Source organism: Globicephala melas, chromosome 7, assembly GCF_963455315.2.
Source record: "Globicephala melas chromosome 7, mGloMel1.2, whole genome shotgun sequence".
In the NCBI taxonomy this organism is placed as follows: domain Eukaryota; kingdom Metazoa; phylum Chordata; class Mammalia; order Artiodactyla; family Delphinidae; genus Globicephala; species Globicephala melas.
This window is the reverse complement of record NC_083320.1, coordinates 50,113,119-50,130,979: the sequence shown is the minus strand read 5'-3', so window position 1 is coordinate 50,130,979 and position 17,861 is coordinate 50,113,119. Positions and strand designations below refer to the sequence as shown.

Genomic DNA, 17,861 nt, shown 5'->3' with positions numbered 1-17,861 from the left:
AAGAAAATGTTTTTATTTAAAAGACTTATTACCTTGTTTTACACTTAGAGAAGTCATAGTGTTCACAAAAGAGGACATGATGATTGATTCATCTTCAGGGCAAACAGAAAGATTCTGAAAATCAAAAAATAATGATAAAAACATCTAGCTGGGAAGAAACTCATAGGTCCATCAACTGGTAGATGGATAAACAAACTTGCATATCCATAATATGGAATATTTTTCTGCAATAAACATTCCTTTCTGGAATGGAAGGTTGATACACACAATAACATGGATGAATCTCAGAAACATTATGCTAATTGAAAGAAATGAAAAACAAGAAATTATATCATGACAATTTCATTTATAGGAAAAACTTTTTTACAAGGCAAAAGGTGACAAAGAGCAGACAAGGGGTTGCTGGGGGTCTAGAGAGGGAATCAACTACAAAGGTGCAGAAGAAAACTTTTAGTGTTGGAAATGCTCTACATCTTGACTGGTAATGTTACATGAATGTATACAGTTGCCCAAATTCAAACAGTACACTAAAAATGGATGATTTTTATCATACATAAATTTTACCTCAACAAAATTACGGCCAAAAAAAAAAATCCCTCTCAAACTGGCTAAAAAAAGTGAATATTTGATAACTGCATGTAAAGTAGATGCTAAATGATTAACTTTTTAAAAAGTGGATGCTTAGCTCACAAAAAGCATAAATAATTTTCAAAACATTTACACTTATACAACAATGTAAATGTACACAATGTCCTATACTATACACTTAAAAATGGTTAAAATGGTAACTTTTATGTTATGTATATTTTACCACAATTTAAAAAAATTTAATACCTATTACAATGAACTATTTTAACAGGTTAATCTTAGTTCTAAATTTAAATCCTAACAAATGGTTAAAAACGCTATGCATATACTTTACAACAGAAGTGGGTGGTAAAAAGCTCAGACATTTGAGTTAAGACTTGAGTTCAAATAGTGGCTCTATTACTCATGAACTGTGCAATACTGATCAAGTTACATAAGGTCTTTTTTCTTCACTATACCTACCGTCACAAAGTTGTTGTAGAGAAGTAATATACTATCAATAAATTTGCCAATTATTAATATTAGTAGTATTATTGCTGCTGCTACTACTATTACTATAATCCCAGAAAAAATAAAAAATTAATTTTCTCAGTATTTTTAAAATCCAATTTATATAAAAGACACCAAAAGACATGGAGTGACTTAAAAATTCTAACACTTTAACATAAATCTGTAAAATATATTAATAAATATCCAACTAGTCACAGTAAGTTTCAAAATGCCATGAAACCAAGAGTCTGGTTTACTTTTTTAGATTGTGATAGCACAGTAGACTTTGGTTTATCTGGTAAGTAATAAGTATTCCAAAAAAAACTGCAGCAAAGCAATAACACTCTAAGCATAAAATCAGCTTTTCTATCCCCCCTTTTAATAGACATTATTAAAGGAAGCATATGAGCTCCATCTAGTGGATAAAAGAAATAAACTAGTTTAGGATAGTAAACTATAAACTGTATATAATCCAGGGTAAACAATTACATGAACAATTTTTTTTTAATTTGCATTTTTAGGTAGGTTTGAAAGAAAATTCGGATATCAAAGTATGGTTATTTATGTGGAAAACGAGTAGTTTTAGAGTAGTCTTAATATAAAGATAATTCGTGATGCTCTTCCTCTGTACCATGTTAGCTTATAGTAGTTTATAGACATCTGATTTTTTAAAATGAAAACACTGAAATATTATTTTCCTTAAAGTCAATTTATTTGGCATAAAAATAAATCTATATTAAGATTAAAAAGACTGAATCAAGAAATTATGGAAAGCAAAAAAATGAAAAAAGCTAAGACTAAAAATCAATAGAAGAAAATGCAAACTGAAAATAAAATTAGGACATTTTATTAAACTATGACATCTAGATGAATTTTTTTTTTTACTCGCCATTCTCTAACACACTATGCAAAAAGATTTATCTTCTGTTTTCCTCTAATACTTAATTATCAATTATAATGTCTCCATGAACTCTTCTTGATCTCCATAGCCACTGCCCAAGTTCAGGCTCTCAGCAGCTCTCACTTAGTCTACTACAGTAATTTTTCTTCTGATCTCTCTGCATCCTCACTTGGCCCCAGGCAATCTATCACCAACACTGAGTCAGGGTGATCTTCCTAAGTATTAAATCTGATTTATGACTAACCTCCTCTTTTGCAAGACCCTCTATAATTTGGTTACTGTACCTCTCCACCCCCAAGATAAAGAATTATTCCCTGCATGTGTTCACTATGAGTTTTATACACACGTAAGCATAATGCCCATCACACTGAACTACAACAAAATGTTTTTGCCCCTCTAGATGATGATCCCCTTAACAAAATATGACCATGACTTACTTACATTTGTATCTTCACCACTTGGCAAAAGATTACTTTCGTAAATGTTTACTGAGCAAATAAATCAGTTATTAGAGAGGAGGGAAATAAGGAACAAAAGGGAGAATATGACATAATTTTTTACCTGCACAAGTTCATTGAGGACAACAGCATCAAAGCCAGAAAGGTACTGCACGTAATACCTCTGCATTACAGGTCCGTATTTCCTCACATGTGCTCTAAGCTCTTCCATGTAAAATATTAATTCAGCAATGTGCCTTTTTAAAAAAATTCAAGAAAAATATTTCAAAAATTAAATTCACTGTTATCAAGGAAAATATGAAATGCCTTTGATATTGCTACATTAAGTTTCTTCCTTAGAAAAAGCACTGTTAAATATTTAATGTCAACTAGTTTCTTTTTATATTATTTCATATAAATAAATCATGGAAAGCAAAAAAAAAAGCTAAGAATAAAAGACTGATAAAGGAAAATACAAAATAAAAATAAAATGAGGACATCTCATAAATACATCATTAAAAAATCATAAATGAAAGAAGATTACAGTATTAGGGAGAAGTAAGATTTTTCTGTATGCTCTTATTTCTCTGATTCATTTACCTAACTTGTATTGAGGGACCGTGGACTAAAATGAGAGAAAGATATTACAAATGACACAGTTGCAACTCCATTAGGATTCTTATTCAAATTTTTGTGTAGTACATAGTTTTGAAACATGAATTCCATAAGAAATACTATACTATAGCAAGAAAACAAACAAGAATTCTATGACCACCTAGAGTACTAAAGAGAAAACATTTAAAGCCCTAATTCTAAGCTAAAGTTGACTTTGCATTGTAATTCATATCACCTAATGATATATTATAAATACTCCCTCCATTACGACAAATATGAAAAGCCTTAAAAAAAGTTTTTAAAAATAATGTTACTTTAGTCCCCAAATTCCATAGCCCATAAATCAAAATATACAAATATTATACTTTTTAAATGTTGCTAAACTTACTTATCTATAAAGTCATCTGCACTCTTCTTTGGCATGTTATCTGCATGACGAAGTAGCCAGATAATTTCATCACGGGCAAAGGATAATGCCATAAAAACAAAAAGTGCCTGATAGATATTAAAAAAATAATAATAACATTATTTACTCTCATGCAAAGATTAAAAACAAAACGTATTCATAATCTTTCTCCAAGTGAAAAGTCATTAGCAAAACTGATAATACCAACTTTAAAAGACAGAAATGAGAAAACAGAGGAAAACTTCAATGTATCAAGGAAAGCATGCACATAAGCAAGATGTGAGGAAAATGCAGGAAGGTCTGATTTACGAGTGCCAAGTCAGCAAATCCACTCTCAGCTAAATATAAAATACACTTATGTAGTCCCTGACTCAAAGTTTTGTAAAATTTCACAGAGAGAGAAGAAAAAATTTTTTTTAATTTTAATATGATACACTGATTGTAGTTGAAATAAGGATTAAATCAATTACCTTGGGACCTAGCAAGCCAGGTTGATCAGAGAGGACAGTAGCCAATTCTTTCAGTGCAGACCTTAAAAACTTGCGTCTTTCTCTGTGCATTGAACCGCTATAGGGAAAGACACCCACCATTACAGTTTATCTGTTTCTAGTAAACTTATTATTGGCAATTAAATAACATCATTTCAGGGTCAACTTCCAAAGTTTTCTTAGGAAACAGAAGCCCTTACAAATATCTTCTATGTGTTTGTCATTAAGTGACTTTCCAATCTCATCTTTATCCCTGCCTTTCTTGTGCTGTTTTTAACCATGCTTATTTTCTTCTCTCTAGCTATCAAAATCCTACCCAAACTTCAAGACCAATCCTTCAAGAAGTATTTCCCAATATACAGATGTCTATTTCTGAATAATTTCTGCCAGTTTAGTATCATATAGACTAGCACTCTATAAACTATACTGTGAAATCCTCAAAAGTAAGCACTGTTCTATTGTATACTTGTCACCCCCACATAGAATCAATAAATATAACTTAATAAATATCTGATAATCTATATCCTCCTTTATTAAGTATATTCCTATTAAATATATAAAACTGACTAAATAGGGGCTTCCCTGGTGGTGCAGTGGTTGAGAGTCCGCCTGCCGATGCAGGGGACACGGGTTCGTGCCCCGGTCCGGGAAGATCCCACATGCCGCAGAGGAGCTGGGCCCGTGAGCCATGGCCGCTGAGCCTGCGCGTCCTGAGCCTGTGCTCCGCAACGGGAGAGGCCACAACAGTGAGAGGCCCGCGTACCGCAAAAAAACCCAAACAAAACAACAAAAAAGAAACTGACTAAATAAAAGCTATATTCAATAAGGTACTGGGATGAAATCTATTTGGTGCTACTGTTCAAAAACAGAAAGATGAGGAAAGGATAATCATAGATATTCATGTACTAGGTATCTTAAAAATAAAATACAAATTAGAAAAATTTATTCTCACACATTAACAAGGAAAAAAAAATCACAGAATATTCTATGAATTCCAACTCCTCATACTATTCAAAACATACACCATTCCAAAAAAGTTTTAAAATTTAGATAGTTGCAAAAAATAAATGGCCACACACACACCACACACACCATATGCCAAAAAACTAAGTATTGATAGAAGAAATATGCAACACCAGAAATTAAGCTGTGACACAACAGATTAATTTTAGAAGACACATTAAAACCCAATCTTTGCCTATGTGACCTCAGGTTCCATCTCTCTAAGCTTCAGCCTCTCATCTATAAAGCAGGGATGATGACATCTGACTCAAAAAAATACATCTTTCATGATGCCTAATATATAGTACCTTTACAATATCAGTATAATTCTAATGACAAGCTCTCTTTTAACTGACAATAATAAACACATCTGGTGTAATATCTAAGAAGAAAGTGGGCAAATGTTTTGATTATTTTGCTACTCAGGGTCGCTGCAAGGAATATTAACATCGAGAGAAAATATGGAGTACTATGGCACGTGTTAATGAAGGATAAGAATTACTACTCCTCACTATTTATACCTGTTTTATATAATAAATAAAGGGAATAAAAATGCCTTACTTTTAAAAGATCTTTATAAAAGATAGCTGAGACACCATATATCTGCCTAGGGTCTAACACATGAATAAGTCATAATCATATGTATTTCTGTAGGTCAGGAAAGAAATTCTAACACATTCCAAAGTATGTTATTTGTACTAGAGAATGATTTTATAATAATATAAGTACTTTATTCAAGTGAAAAAATGCATGGGAAATAATATACTACAGTTAGCAATGAATAAAGATGATTTAAATTCCCAATATCCATTTTACAGCCTAAACCTAAATTCTAAAACTTCTTGTGGTTTTATATTTTTACCTGTGACCATGGTGCTTATCTTTTCTCTGCCTTATAGAAATACTGATGGATCAGATAATGTTATCTCTACATTACCTAGACTTACTGGAGAAACTATTCTATACAAGTATATCATACATAACAATTAAATGAAATATCAAATTATTCATGAGAAAATTGAAAAGTTGTTCAAACATCTTAAATACACTAATTTATATATTTACTAATAAAATATATTTACTAAAATTTGGGAAAGGTATGGGATTAACGTACTTTGAAAAGTAAATATCATTTGGGAGAGTGTAAAGATATGTCAATTTTCATGAAGTATCATAAAAATCATCGTAACTTGCAAAGTATTGGCACCAAAGCATAGTGGCAGTAAGAGAACTGAATGATACCAAAATAAAGTCCTCTGTATAGTATTCCTTAGAGCATTTTTAAAAACAATTCAAAAATACTTAAAATCTGTCTGCATTAGCACCAATACAGAGATGTTGGTGTTAATACACTGTACTCTGGTACAGATACAGAGGTTATAAACTTATTCCTCGTTGGTTGAAAGTCCTTCACTTCTACGACCATATCTTACACACCATTAATCTGCACTCACTTCAACAAAATAATGCTTTAAGAAAGGAATTCTTGATTAAAAGTTCCACAGGTAAGTTAGAACTACTTACGCATGTGACACAGCTGCCTCTTTGCATTCTCTTATGTCATTAATACGCTTATTATAGCTATGAGCAAAAAGAAAAAAAAAGGAAATACGTTAATCTTAATTTGGTCAATAACAGTAAAAATAAGTTAGTCAAATACTAGTCAATTAAAAATGTCTTATTATCAACAAGAAAAACTGGCCTTCAAACTGGAAATACATGGAAGAAGTCTATCCACATCCTTTTCTACCACCTTAAGTATCCAATCAACTATTCTTAGAAAAATAAATCTCATATTATATTAAAATCCAGTAATAAAATTAAAATTTACCACGTAGATTTTTATTTTATTAAATACACTTCCTTAAACCCCCAATAGAGATATTAAAATTATACTTCTAATATAATTAGCAGTGATTTCCAAAAATTGGAAGTGCTGACAAAGCTATTACTTCTGGCTTTTTATCACTTGACTTTTTATGCTATCTCGCAAGCATAAAAAAATTTCTCAAAGGACACATACTAGTGATCAATACTAGTGACTGGGAATACGGCTTTTGTGGTGGAGAAAACTGGGGCAGGAAAGCATCTGACTACTTTAAATCATTTTAAGGAACAGAATTATGGGTGATTTTTACTCACCATTTTTAAAAAAACACTTTTTTTTCCAAATTAAAAACATTTAAATAAAAGAAACTGAACACCAACATCAAACAGTTTGAAGGTACCATCTAAAAAATAAACGCTAATAAATATATGCTAATTTCCTTACTACTAAACGCAAAAGCTCAAAATTCCTAAAATGTTAAAGAAAAATTATCTTCCTGACAACCTGGCTAAAACCACTTAGACCAAGAACTTCAACTTCTAAATTAAGTACGCTAAGATTTTTGTGTTCTTTAGGGAAATGTCCAAAATACACTAATTCTGTAATCACTGACCTGTATAAATAATGAGCTCTTATACTTGTGGTCTGACTTGTAATTACTATAATAATTCACATTTTAAGTTGGATCAATCACTCACGATTTAATAAAAAATTAAAACTTTTCAACTTTAAATACAGAGATTCTTAAATGGTAAATTTAACAAAAATTTGCGTAACAAGGGAATTCCCGGGCAGTCCAGTGGTTAGGATGCAGGGCTTTCACTGCTGTGGGCCCAGGTTCAATCCCTGGTCAGGGAACTAAGATCTTGCAAGCCATGTGGCACAGACAAAAAAAAAGGCGTAACAAAAAGACAATCAGTTTCATGATGCCATTAAACTTATCTGTACCATATGTACCATATGCTCACTCGATATATGGAGACTGTCTGGTTCTAAATGTTTACATATATTTAAATATAATTCCACAGACAGGATGTCAGTATGCTAAGACATCACATAAGTTTCAGGATTTTTGAACTGAATCAATCAGAAAATGACAAAGCCCACAACGACACAGGATATTTCCAGGTACTCCACCCTATATAATAAAAGGTGAACTAAGAGTTGAAAAATACAGAGGGTACTGTTTCTCGTACTATGACTGAGAGACTACCTGCATGAGAATATCAGAATCACTTATGGTGACAAAATCAAAACAGTGGTCACTTGAGAAGGCTAGAGCGAGAGGGATCAGGGGTGGCAGTACTGATCAGAAAGAGGCACAAGAGAATTTTCTGGGGATAACGGAAATATTCTGTATCTTCATCTAAGTGGTCACCAAGGGTATTCATATGCAAACTTGTTGAGCTGTACACCTAAAATTTATGCATTCTTCTGTTTGTAAATTTACCTCAATAAACTACTGGGGGGGGAAGGGCAGATTTCTTTAATCTCTCTAAGATACAGATAAAGGAGATACAGAAGGTTAGAGGTGATGCCCAGGAACCTGGATTTTAATCTGCATCCCAGAGTACTTCACATGCACACTAAAATTTGAGATAGTATAGTGGCTTAAACTGTCAGTACTAGACATAGCTTTACGTTTTAATAACTAATAGATTTTTTAAAATCTCAATTTCTTTAGGACATTACTGAATTGGATATAAAACAAATGTAGGTAAATTTCACTTCTATGAAGCTGACAAACCCAACACAATTATTCAATATTTTCAGGTTCGGGGGACCCCCAGGATATTTTAGATGCTCCTAATTTCAAAACATTTTAAAACCAAGCCTGAATTCAACAAATGCAGGCATTAAAAATTCCAAGAAAACAAATTTGAGGATCATTTGTGTTACAGGGAATGAATCACTTAGAATACTTCCTTATTATAAGGAAACATGATTTCCTTTTTGCAGTGTCTGACTTCTGTACTTGTTATAATTAATGAAGTGTTTTTGATTGATTCATATACTTTTCTAAATGCAAGATATTCTAAAATACACTTGTAAAATAGCACTTCTAAAAATTTCAACTCTTAAAATGTACATTGTGCTTTTAGTAATATTTATCTCTAAAACCATATTACAATATGCAAAACAGTACATATCTTCTTTCTCCTAGAATGCACATTTTGAAAGGGCAGGAACACTAGATTTTTTAACCTGTGAAATTACCTGTAAAAAATATCAGGATCATTGCTAAAAACAACTTGGTGTGACTGGTAAGTTGGTATAGGCTACATCTTCTTGTGTAATATGATCCTTCTCTATCCCCAAAACTTTAATAGATATTCCACTCACTACTCTTCTCCAAAAAAGACAAAAAAACTGAAAATGCCATACCCTCGTATGTTTACGAATAAGTCTTCTGCAGCTTTGTGAATGTGGAAAACTTCATCCCGAAAGAGAGAGAGGCAAGAGCTACTTTGAAGAGCTAGCTTCCAAAGGTTCAGTGCTGTTGCATCAGTATTTAGGATCCCATGGCACAAAATAAATCCAACTTTAAACAAATGAAAAAGAAGTGCAAATATAAAAGTATTCCAAAGTTAGATTATTTCAGTTACAGGGTAGCTTTTTAAAAGTAAAGAAACATTAACAAATCACTAAACTGAGGCTTTTAAGTGACAGTTAATAATACATATACATACAAGATACCAGCAATATTTCTCTTTTTCAATTATAATTTTCTGTACTCTGCAAAACCAGTGCTTTGAACCTACACTGATGAAATGGGAAAAAATGTCACTTCTGGGTTGAGAAGGAAGTGGTTTTAAAAAATGAGTAAAAGATACTTTAAGCCAGAGATCAGAAGCTACCAATTTACACATAATACAGTAATCATTACAGTTTTTACAAAAACTGAAAAAGCTAATCTACTCTTCTAAATCTCCAGAAGAAATTAAATAGCATCTCACATTTTCATAGCAAATTATAGTTACTAAATAAGTCCTTTGACATGATTATCCTATAGTGTAGAAAGAACCAGTGGTATCCTTTTCTTATAATTGAAGAAATGAAGGTCAATGACTTGACTAAAGTTATACTAATAAAGTATTAGAGCTAGACTTTGCCTCAAGCAGTTACCATTAAAGTCCAGTATTCTTTCAATATATTACGCTGTTCTCTATCATATGACTTTGAGTATCTTTTACCTTCTGTCATCTAATTTAGAAATCCTACACAAATGTGTAATGCTGTATGTTTCTTGATGTCCTCCCTAGCGCTCTATTCTAGGCCATAGAACCTCATCTTTCATTCTTTCAACATTACTGAGTGCGTATTATAAACTAGGTACCGTACTGGCCAGTTACAAATTCAATCCTATTTTCTGAGATTTCCCTCTGACTCTCAATAGTCACTCCCATCTTTAAACTCCTGAATCGTTAACATTTAACTTGCCATTTGTCTTTTATTCTTAGCTCAACCTTCCTTTTAAAGGGTCACTATACAAGCAAGCTAACTGTTAAGCATATATTGAGAAGTCATACATACAGAAGTACATTGGGGCTTCCCTGGTGGCGCAGTGGTCAAGAGTCCACCTGCCGATGCAGGGGACACGGGTTCGTGCCCCAGTCTGGGAAAATCCCACATGCCGCGGAGCGGCTGGGCCCGTGAGCCATGGCCGCTGAGCCTGCACGTCCGGAGCCTGTGCTCCGCAACGGGAGAGGCCACAACAGTGAGAGGCCCGCGTACCGCCAAAAAAAAAAAAAACAAAAACAAAAGTACATTGAACTTCCTTAAATTTCCTGAAATATATTAAGATGTTTTTCATACAACAGGGCCCCTAAATGCAAGCCTAATTATTTGATCTAGTACGTAACCAAAGAAATAGAACATACTGTATGAAAATTTTAAAAATCCTTGAGAAGTTTTGTAAAAATTTTTGCCTCGTGTACTGACTTTTTTTAAAAAATAAATTTATTTATTTATTTTTGGCTGCATTGGGTCTTCATTGCTGTGCACGGGCATTCTCTAGTTGCAGCGAGTGGGGGGGCTACTCTTCGTTGTGGTGCATGGGCTTCTCACTGCAGTGGCTTCTCTTATTGCGGAGCATGGACTCTAGGCACACAGGCTTCAGTAGTTGCGGCACGCAGGCTCTAGAGAGCAGGCTCAGTAGTTGTGGTGCACGGGCTTAGCTGCTCCGTGGCATGTGGGATCTTCCCGGACCAGGGCTCGAAACCATGTCCCCTGCATTAGCAGGCGGATTCTTTTTTTTTTTTTTTTTAGCAGGCAGATTCTTAACCACTGTACTACCAGGGAAGTCCCATATACTGACATTTTATACTCTAATCCCCTTAGTACAATGAAATTTCACTTAGTGCCTTGTACCTCAATGTATACTTAGATTCACAAGATTGCTGTTGATAATAAAATTTCTCTGAGAATATTATCAGTTTCATTATGGGTTACTGTATATTTTACTTTTTTAAGATATGAGTCACATTATACATTAAGATATATTCATTTGTTTATGATAAGATCAATAAAAGGTAAATTAATTTAAAATAGCCCAAGATTAGGAAGACAATTTATTAATTGAAGCACACATTAACCTCCTTTCCCCACTAAGGTCCCAATAAAAGGACAGGAAAAAAAAATTTTTTTAAGCCATAAAAATATTAGAAAACAAGATAGAAGACCAATACTAGACAAGAAAGTTGGAGAAAATCTTTGAAGAAAGAAAGACTGTACTATCAATTTAAAAAGAGGTCTTTCCCAAGGAGTCCTCTTAGTGTAATTAATAGAGTAAGAACAGACCCTGAAAAGAATATCAGGATAAGTTATGGTGTAACTGCATTCAAAAGAGCAGGGTCCTCAACATTGCAGACCCTCAACAATGCTTGGTCCTAGGCTATAATCTAGATCAGTGACTCTGAAACTTTAGCTTTCTAGCAGGATCACTGGGAAGGCATATTAAATCACAGGTTGCTGGGATCCATTCAGAGTTTCTCATTCAGTAGGTCTAGGGTAGAGATCAGTATTCTGCATATCTAACAAGTTCCTAGGTGATACTGCTAGCCTTTGAACTAATCTAGAGCAAAGCTCTAAAGAAAGTAGACCATCTTCTATAGAAAGTCCTAGAGTGGGAATTGATGTCAAAAAGAGAAGTGCACAGTTTGACCTAATTCTATTAATTCTACTCAAGGCTCAAATAAATGAAAGCAGCAAAACTGAGTAAACATTCCTTACTTTGGGCAATTGTGGTTATCCCAAATCTGTTTGCCTTTTCCATGCCCAGGTATCTTCCCCTTAGGGTAGTCTGTCTTCTGACTCACATTCCTGGCTCATTACACAAAGCCTGCATTCAGCATTCCCTTTTAAGGTAAAGACTGCGGGGAAACAGTCCTATTTAATGCTAGAGGTCACCTAACTCATGCCACCTAACTCTACTAATCACACTAGTTCTTTATCCACACATCCATAAACATAAAACAGTCAAGGATCACCATACTTTTGAGCAAAATCAATACTCTGAAAGTTGTGTTTTTAAATCAACAAAGCACGAAAACCTTAACTACCATTATAAAAGAAAATATAAACATCCAAACCTGATCAACATAAAAATTATAATTAATAAAAATGGCTAAGGGCAGGGTGTGTGTGCTAAATTCTTCCTCTTTCATACTAATAACAGTGCTACTCCAACTGCCAGTGCGTACTGAGATTAAGTAGAGAACTGAGAGTATTTAGAAACTTTCATTTAGAAAACTTTTCACTGACAGCAATTTATAAGTAGAAACCTAATAACAATCAAATTGTTAGATTAAATTGAATCTAATAATTAAAATGTGGGCTTTCATTTTGTCTTTGCTTATTACTTTATTTCTGATAATTCCAGTAATTCAGTTCCACTGTATTTTATAAAAGTATCAATCTAAAAATCACTAAAAAAAAAAAACTGGTCCTTCACCAGTTTTAGAAACAGTATAATAAAAAGTCATCAAATAGTACCTAAATGTTAATAAATTAAGAAACAAGAACTATAAGAACTAAAAAGCACAAACTGCTCAAAATTATTCCCCTCTGCCAGTGGACCTGGGGTGGTAGAAAAAATTATAGCAATTCTCATTTATATTATATCTGTGTGTCTATTTCTCCCATAGTTTGTGAACTTCCTAGGAGTGCAAACAAGTAATTTTATCTCCCATGCAAACATATGAGTCATCTATTACATATACTAAAGTAATTAAGACCAAAAACTTTAACTGAATAAATGCAATATGAAGAAAATCATTAAAAATAAAATAAAAATTTAGTTTGGATGGCCGTGTTGAGAGGAAATATAATGTAGACCATCAGCCTTGGATTTAGTGTGGGTTCTCTGTCTTTGTCACTTACTAGCTGTGTGGACGAAACTTTAGATTCCTCATCTATAAAATAGACCATCTACCCTAACAGGGTGAGTATAAGGATTGAATGAGGTAATGTACATAGAAGTCTTAGTACAGTGCTTGGCACAAAAGTAATACATGTTACCTGTTATTTTTCTCTAAAACTTAAACCTGAGGGGGTAATCAAAAACTAACCAATTTTACTTACAGATAATCCATTTTTCCATGGCATCCAAAGAGAGATATTCGCAAGGCATCTTAAAAAGAGAAAATATAAATTTGTGGCTTAAAGAAATTCTTAAAAAAAATATTCTGTACTGAGTCACTCCTCCTTCTCTTCCTCCTGAGAAATCTGACTACTCAACTCTTGGTTCAAATACCACCACAACATATTTGAAAAGTTGGATGAAAGTTTTATAATCTATATTTATACTTGCAGTCCATAAAGGACAATGAAAGCTGTGCCTCTTTCACAGTTACACACCCTGAAACTTCTCTTTAAAAAATATTGTTGCTAAATTGTTTTCAATCTGGTAAATGACTACTTCCAAATTTCCCAAGTCTATTGCAGAGTTTGCAGTATTCCAAAGGATAAAATTTTAGTCAAGTTAAAGAAAAGATTTATGTACCTCGATGTTCACTGTCTCACCCAAATCAGTAATTATGTGTGTGTATTCTCCATATGCGTAACATCTATGTTCATATACACAGAAAAAAGCTTGAAAAGAAATGTAACAGAATACAACAGCGATTTTCTCTAGTTGGTGAGATTTGGGATGATTTTTGTTTTCTTCTTTATAATTTTCTGAATCTTCCAAATTTTCTACCATAATAAGGCTAAGCAAATTTTTAAACCTTAGAAGAAAATACTCGTACTACTAATTTTACTAACTTAGCATCAGAATCTAGAAATACAAAAACTAAATGGTATGATTTAAATACTGAGCATTTTACAATAAATAAACTTCACTGACAGGCTAATACTTATTAGAAGAAAAACTGCAATAGCACTGCTTAACTGATATTTTTTTTAAAAAATCAACTGTACTATTTTCATTCAAAAAAGAAAATACAGAACCATACAGTGTCAGACTGTGCAGGGTTAAGCATTGTACTGGGTGCACTGATGAGACTCAATAATTGAGCATTTCTCCACTGGTCAGCTGAAAGATTCCTTCGTGGATACACCATCTGAAGAGAAATCAGTGCATCTGAAAGAGACTAATTAAATAGAAAAAAAGAAAGTTGAGGAATAAAACGGGTTTTTTTTTCAATTTCCATTTAAATTCCAGCTACAACTGCTGTGTGTTTCTAACTGTATCATCGTAAAACAACAAGGGTATAATTACAACTACACTCCATATAATATTTGAGGTGGGTTCCAGTTATCCTCCTCTAGATTTTTTTTTTTTTAACTTCATGAAGCTACATAGATTCTGCATTCCTCAGCAAAAGCTTAGCTCAAGAAATCATGTTACTTTCTTCAGGTGAAAATGTTTGGCAATCTTGAGATCTTTATTTCAAAAAGGGTAGAGAGTCTAGGGTAATCATTTTGTGCATCACTTTCTACTCAATAGCTCTCACTGAAAGAAAAAGACATTAAGGTTACATGACTAAGTGTTAATAGAGCTCAACATGTTTCATATTTCTTCAAAGAATGCCTTCTAAAAATAACCCACTGTACTTTATCTTAATAAATTACTTAACTTCTATTTGCCATTTGGTCTATTAATTACAGCTTTACTATCTAGGTATTTAATTTTTCATCTCATCTGATTCTTGCTTGCTTTTAACTATTCTTTGCTATTCACTCCTCCTTCCTAAAAATTCTGTACGAGTGGTTCTATAATCTGGCTGCACATAAACTGCCAGGGAAGTCTGTTCAGAAAAAGAGAATCCAGGGCTCTGCCTGAACCAGAACCTCTGGGAGTAAAGCCCAGGAATCTGTTCTTATCACACTCCACCAAGTGATTCAGAATAGCTTTTTAAATTAAATTAACTGAATTTTAACAAATCCTAGCAAATACATGATGGTCTTTCTATCAAAACCCTGAGATATCACAGAACATCGGAAAACTCAAGATTAGGAAAAAACTGGTCTAATTTAAATGGACAATTCTCCTCAAGTAATTATTAATTGTCTAATATAAGCTAATGGCTATGGAGAACTTAGAGATCCAACAGCCTTTAAAAGAAATTTTCATCAACTAACTGGGAAAAAAACCAAATTTGAAGTGGCTAACTAAAAACAAGGCCATACATGATTGGCAAGAAGTTAGAAACAGATCCAGAGAAAAAACAGGAAAGGAGTAGGGAAGACATTTCTAGGTGAGGAAAAAGGACTATCAAAATCAGAGAGACAGACAACAATGATCTGCTCAGCACTTTGAGGAATCCTGGCACTTTCATCTACAATGCTGATTTTTACTTCAAAACTAATGTCATCTACTAGCCTCTTTCAAACTAATGATTCAACTAACTCCAAGACATTAAACCTACATAAATTTGTAGATATAATACAGCTATGCAAAGAAATTAAACTGGAAATGCATCTTCAGAATTTTCATGGGAGTAAGAAAACTGAAGGAAAATTCTTGCTGTCAACTGTATGTCAAAAAAAAAGCATAGATTCATACAAAATACTGTATTACTAAGAAGTCTAACTCCGGGCTTCCCTGGTGGCACCATGGTTAAGAATCCTCCTGCCAAGGCAGGGGACATGGGTTCGAGCCCTGGTCTGGGAAGATCCCACATGCCGTGGAACAACTAAGCCTGTGCACCACAACTACTGAGCCTGCGCTCTAGAGCCCGCAAGCCACAACTAGTGAGTCCATGTGTCACAACTACTGAAGCCTGCGTGCCTAGAGCTTGTGCTCCGCAACGAGAAGCCACTGCAATGAGAAGCCCATGCACCGCAATGAAGAGTAGCCCCCACTCGCCACAACTAGAGAAAGCCCGCGCACAGCAACAAAGACCCAACGCAGCCAAAAATAAAATAAATAAATTAAAAAAAAATTCTAATTCTCATCATTCAAAGAGAACAATGGGCCAAGATTCTAATATCCTGGGTTTTAGCTCTAGTTTTGCCACTATTGCTACCAAATGGCTTACTTCATCATATCACTTCTCCAGCCTCAATTTCCTTATCTATAAATAATGAGGATACCTGTAAATTTCCTTGATGTGCTTAGGAACTAGCCCTCCCTCAGAGAAGCCATAAAGGCAAGACTCTAAACCAAAACTATTTCATTAAGAACTAGTTTTTTAATATACCATAAAAGACAGACATGCCAAATTATCACAAAACTCCTGTAGTATTTCTCTCATTAAGAGGCTATATTATAATAATATAGCTAAAATTTATTAAATACTATGTACCTAAATACTCTTTACAAAGTAACTCATTTAATACTGCACTTTTACAGGTAAGAAAACTGAGGTACACTGAAGTTGGTTAAGTAACTTGCCCAGTATTACACTGTAATTGGCAGAGTTGGGATTAGAACCCAAGCAATCTGATACAAATATAGACATTCTCAAATACTAAACTTCACTATATACACTATATTGAACCTAAAAACTACAATGGATCAATATATTCCTGAATCTCTATTCACTATTCTGAATCTAATTAATGAGTTCTCTGGTTCACAATTAGATAAAACCATGCATAACTATTATTCACATCTCATTATAATTTTCTTTCTTAAAAGTAGTTTATCACTCTAACTATCCACCCTTAAGCTATCTCATATGCCTATTGAAGCACCCCTAAAAACCAGCTCTTACCTTGCTATGGGGTACAAATTCTTCCATCATCTTCTTTAAAGGGTTTTCATAATCCACAATCATCTGACCAAGACGTGGGTATTCTCGGTCACTTAAAACAGACATATCAAATATCACTGAGTTGTAAGCCATAAAATTAATTGGGAATTTCACACAGATTTTTATAATGCAGGTTTACCTTGCTCCATGGGTCATTTCATGCGCATAGTTGTATAATCCAATGATTGCCTTCCTTTCTTCAATTCGAGACAGCAGTATCATTAGTGTTGTATATGTTATGATCAAATCTAAGTAGTTCTTCGTTAAATCAAAGTTTACAGTCTAGGGGAAAAAAACCATTAAGTTCAACTCCTTCCTATTCCACAAACTTTTAAGCACACACACAAAAATCTTCATGGCAGCTACTGAAAGCTAATAATTTTCTATAGTTATTTGTTTTATCCCCATTTCTGAAATTCTATCTAATTCCTTTCACCAAAAGAATGCCTATAATTTTGGAGTTATAGATAATAGTTTTGTGCTTGTGACACAATTTTATGGCTGAAACAGAGTCTGTGATCACCCTATTCAAACTGCTAACAGTTTAAAAGAATAACCAAAACCAGAAAAATAATAAACATGAAAGCAAATCTCACTAAGCAAGAAAAAAGGAGTATTAAATAAATAAATAGGTTCACCATTAAGTCAGTGGAGACGTTTTTCACTTTGACTTCCTATATCTAGAAATTGACTTATCAAGAAAGATTTTTATCAAGTATGCTTTTTATAGAGAAAAGGATTATTTGTGTAACCTTTTAAAATTGGGCCTATTAAAATACTAAAATTAACAACTATTTCCGAATATGTACAAGATTTATATTCAATGACAATCAAATAAACAAGTGAAAATACAGTATAACTTCTTACCTTAAAAAATACAAGCCAAATTAACAATGCTGAAACTT

The 17,861-nt window shown here is 33.4% G+C and overlaps 1 protein-coding gene across 4 annotated transcripts in view; it reads right to left on the bottom strand.

The window, feature by feature from the left end:
• Positions 1-17,861, bottom strand: part of NCKAP1 (NCK associated protein 1) — a 98,443-nt gene that overhangs the window by 44,778 nt on the left and 35,804 nt on the right. For all 4 annotated transcript variants that reach the window (XM_060302168.1, XM_060302169.1, XM_030850318.2 and 1 more), the window contains 10 exons: positions 17,096-17,238; positions 16,918-17,008; positions 14,212-14,349; positions 13,337-13,385; positions 9,140-9,296; positions 6,451-6,507; positions 3,907-4,003; positions 3,419-3,525; positions 2,540-2,672; positions 33-114 (listed from right to left, as the gene is read on the bottom strand). In XM_060302168.1, the coding sequence (XP_060158151.1) occupies positions 33-114; positions 2,540-2,672; positions 3,419-3,525; positions 3,907-4,003; positions 6,451-6,507; positions 9,140-9,296; positions 13,337-13,385; positions 14,212-14,349; positions 16,918-17,008; positions 17,096-17,238 (1,054 nt within the window). The remainder of the gene's footprint in view (positions 1-32; positions 115-2,539; positions 2,673-3,418; positions 3,526-3,906; positions 4,004-6,450; positions 6,508-9,139; positions 9,297-13,336; positions 13,386-14,211; positions 14,350-16,917; positions 17,009-17,095; positions 17,239-17,861) is intronic.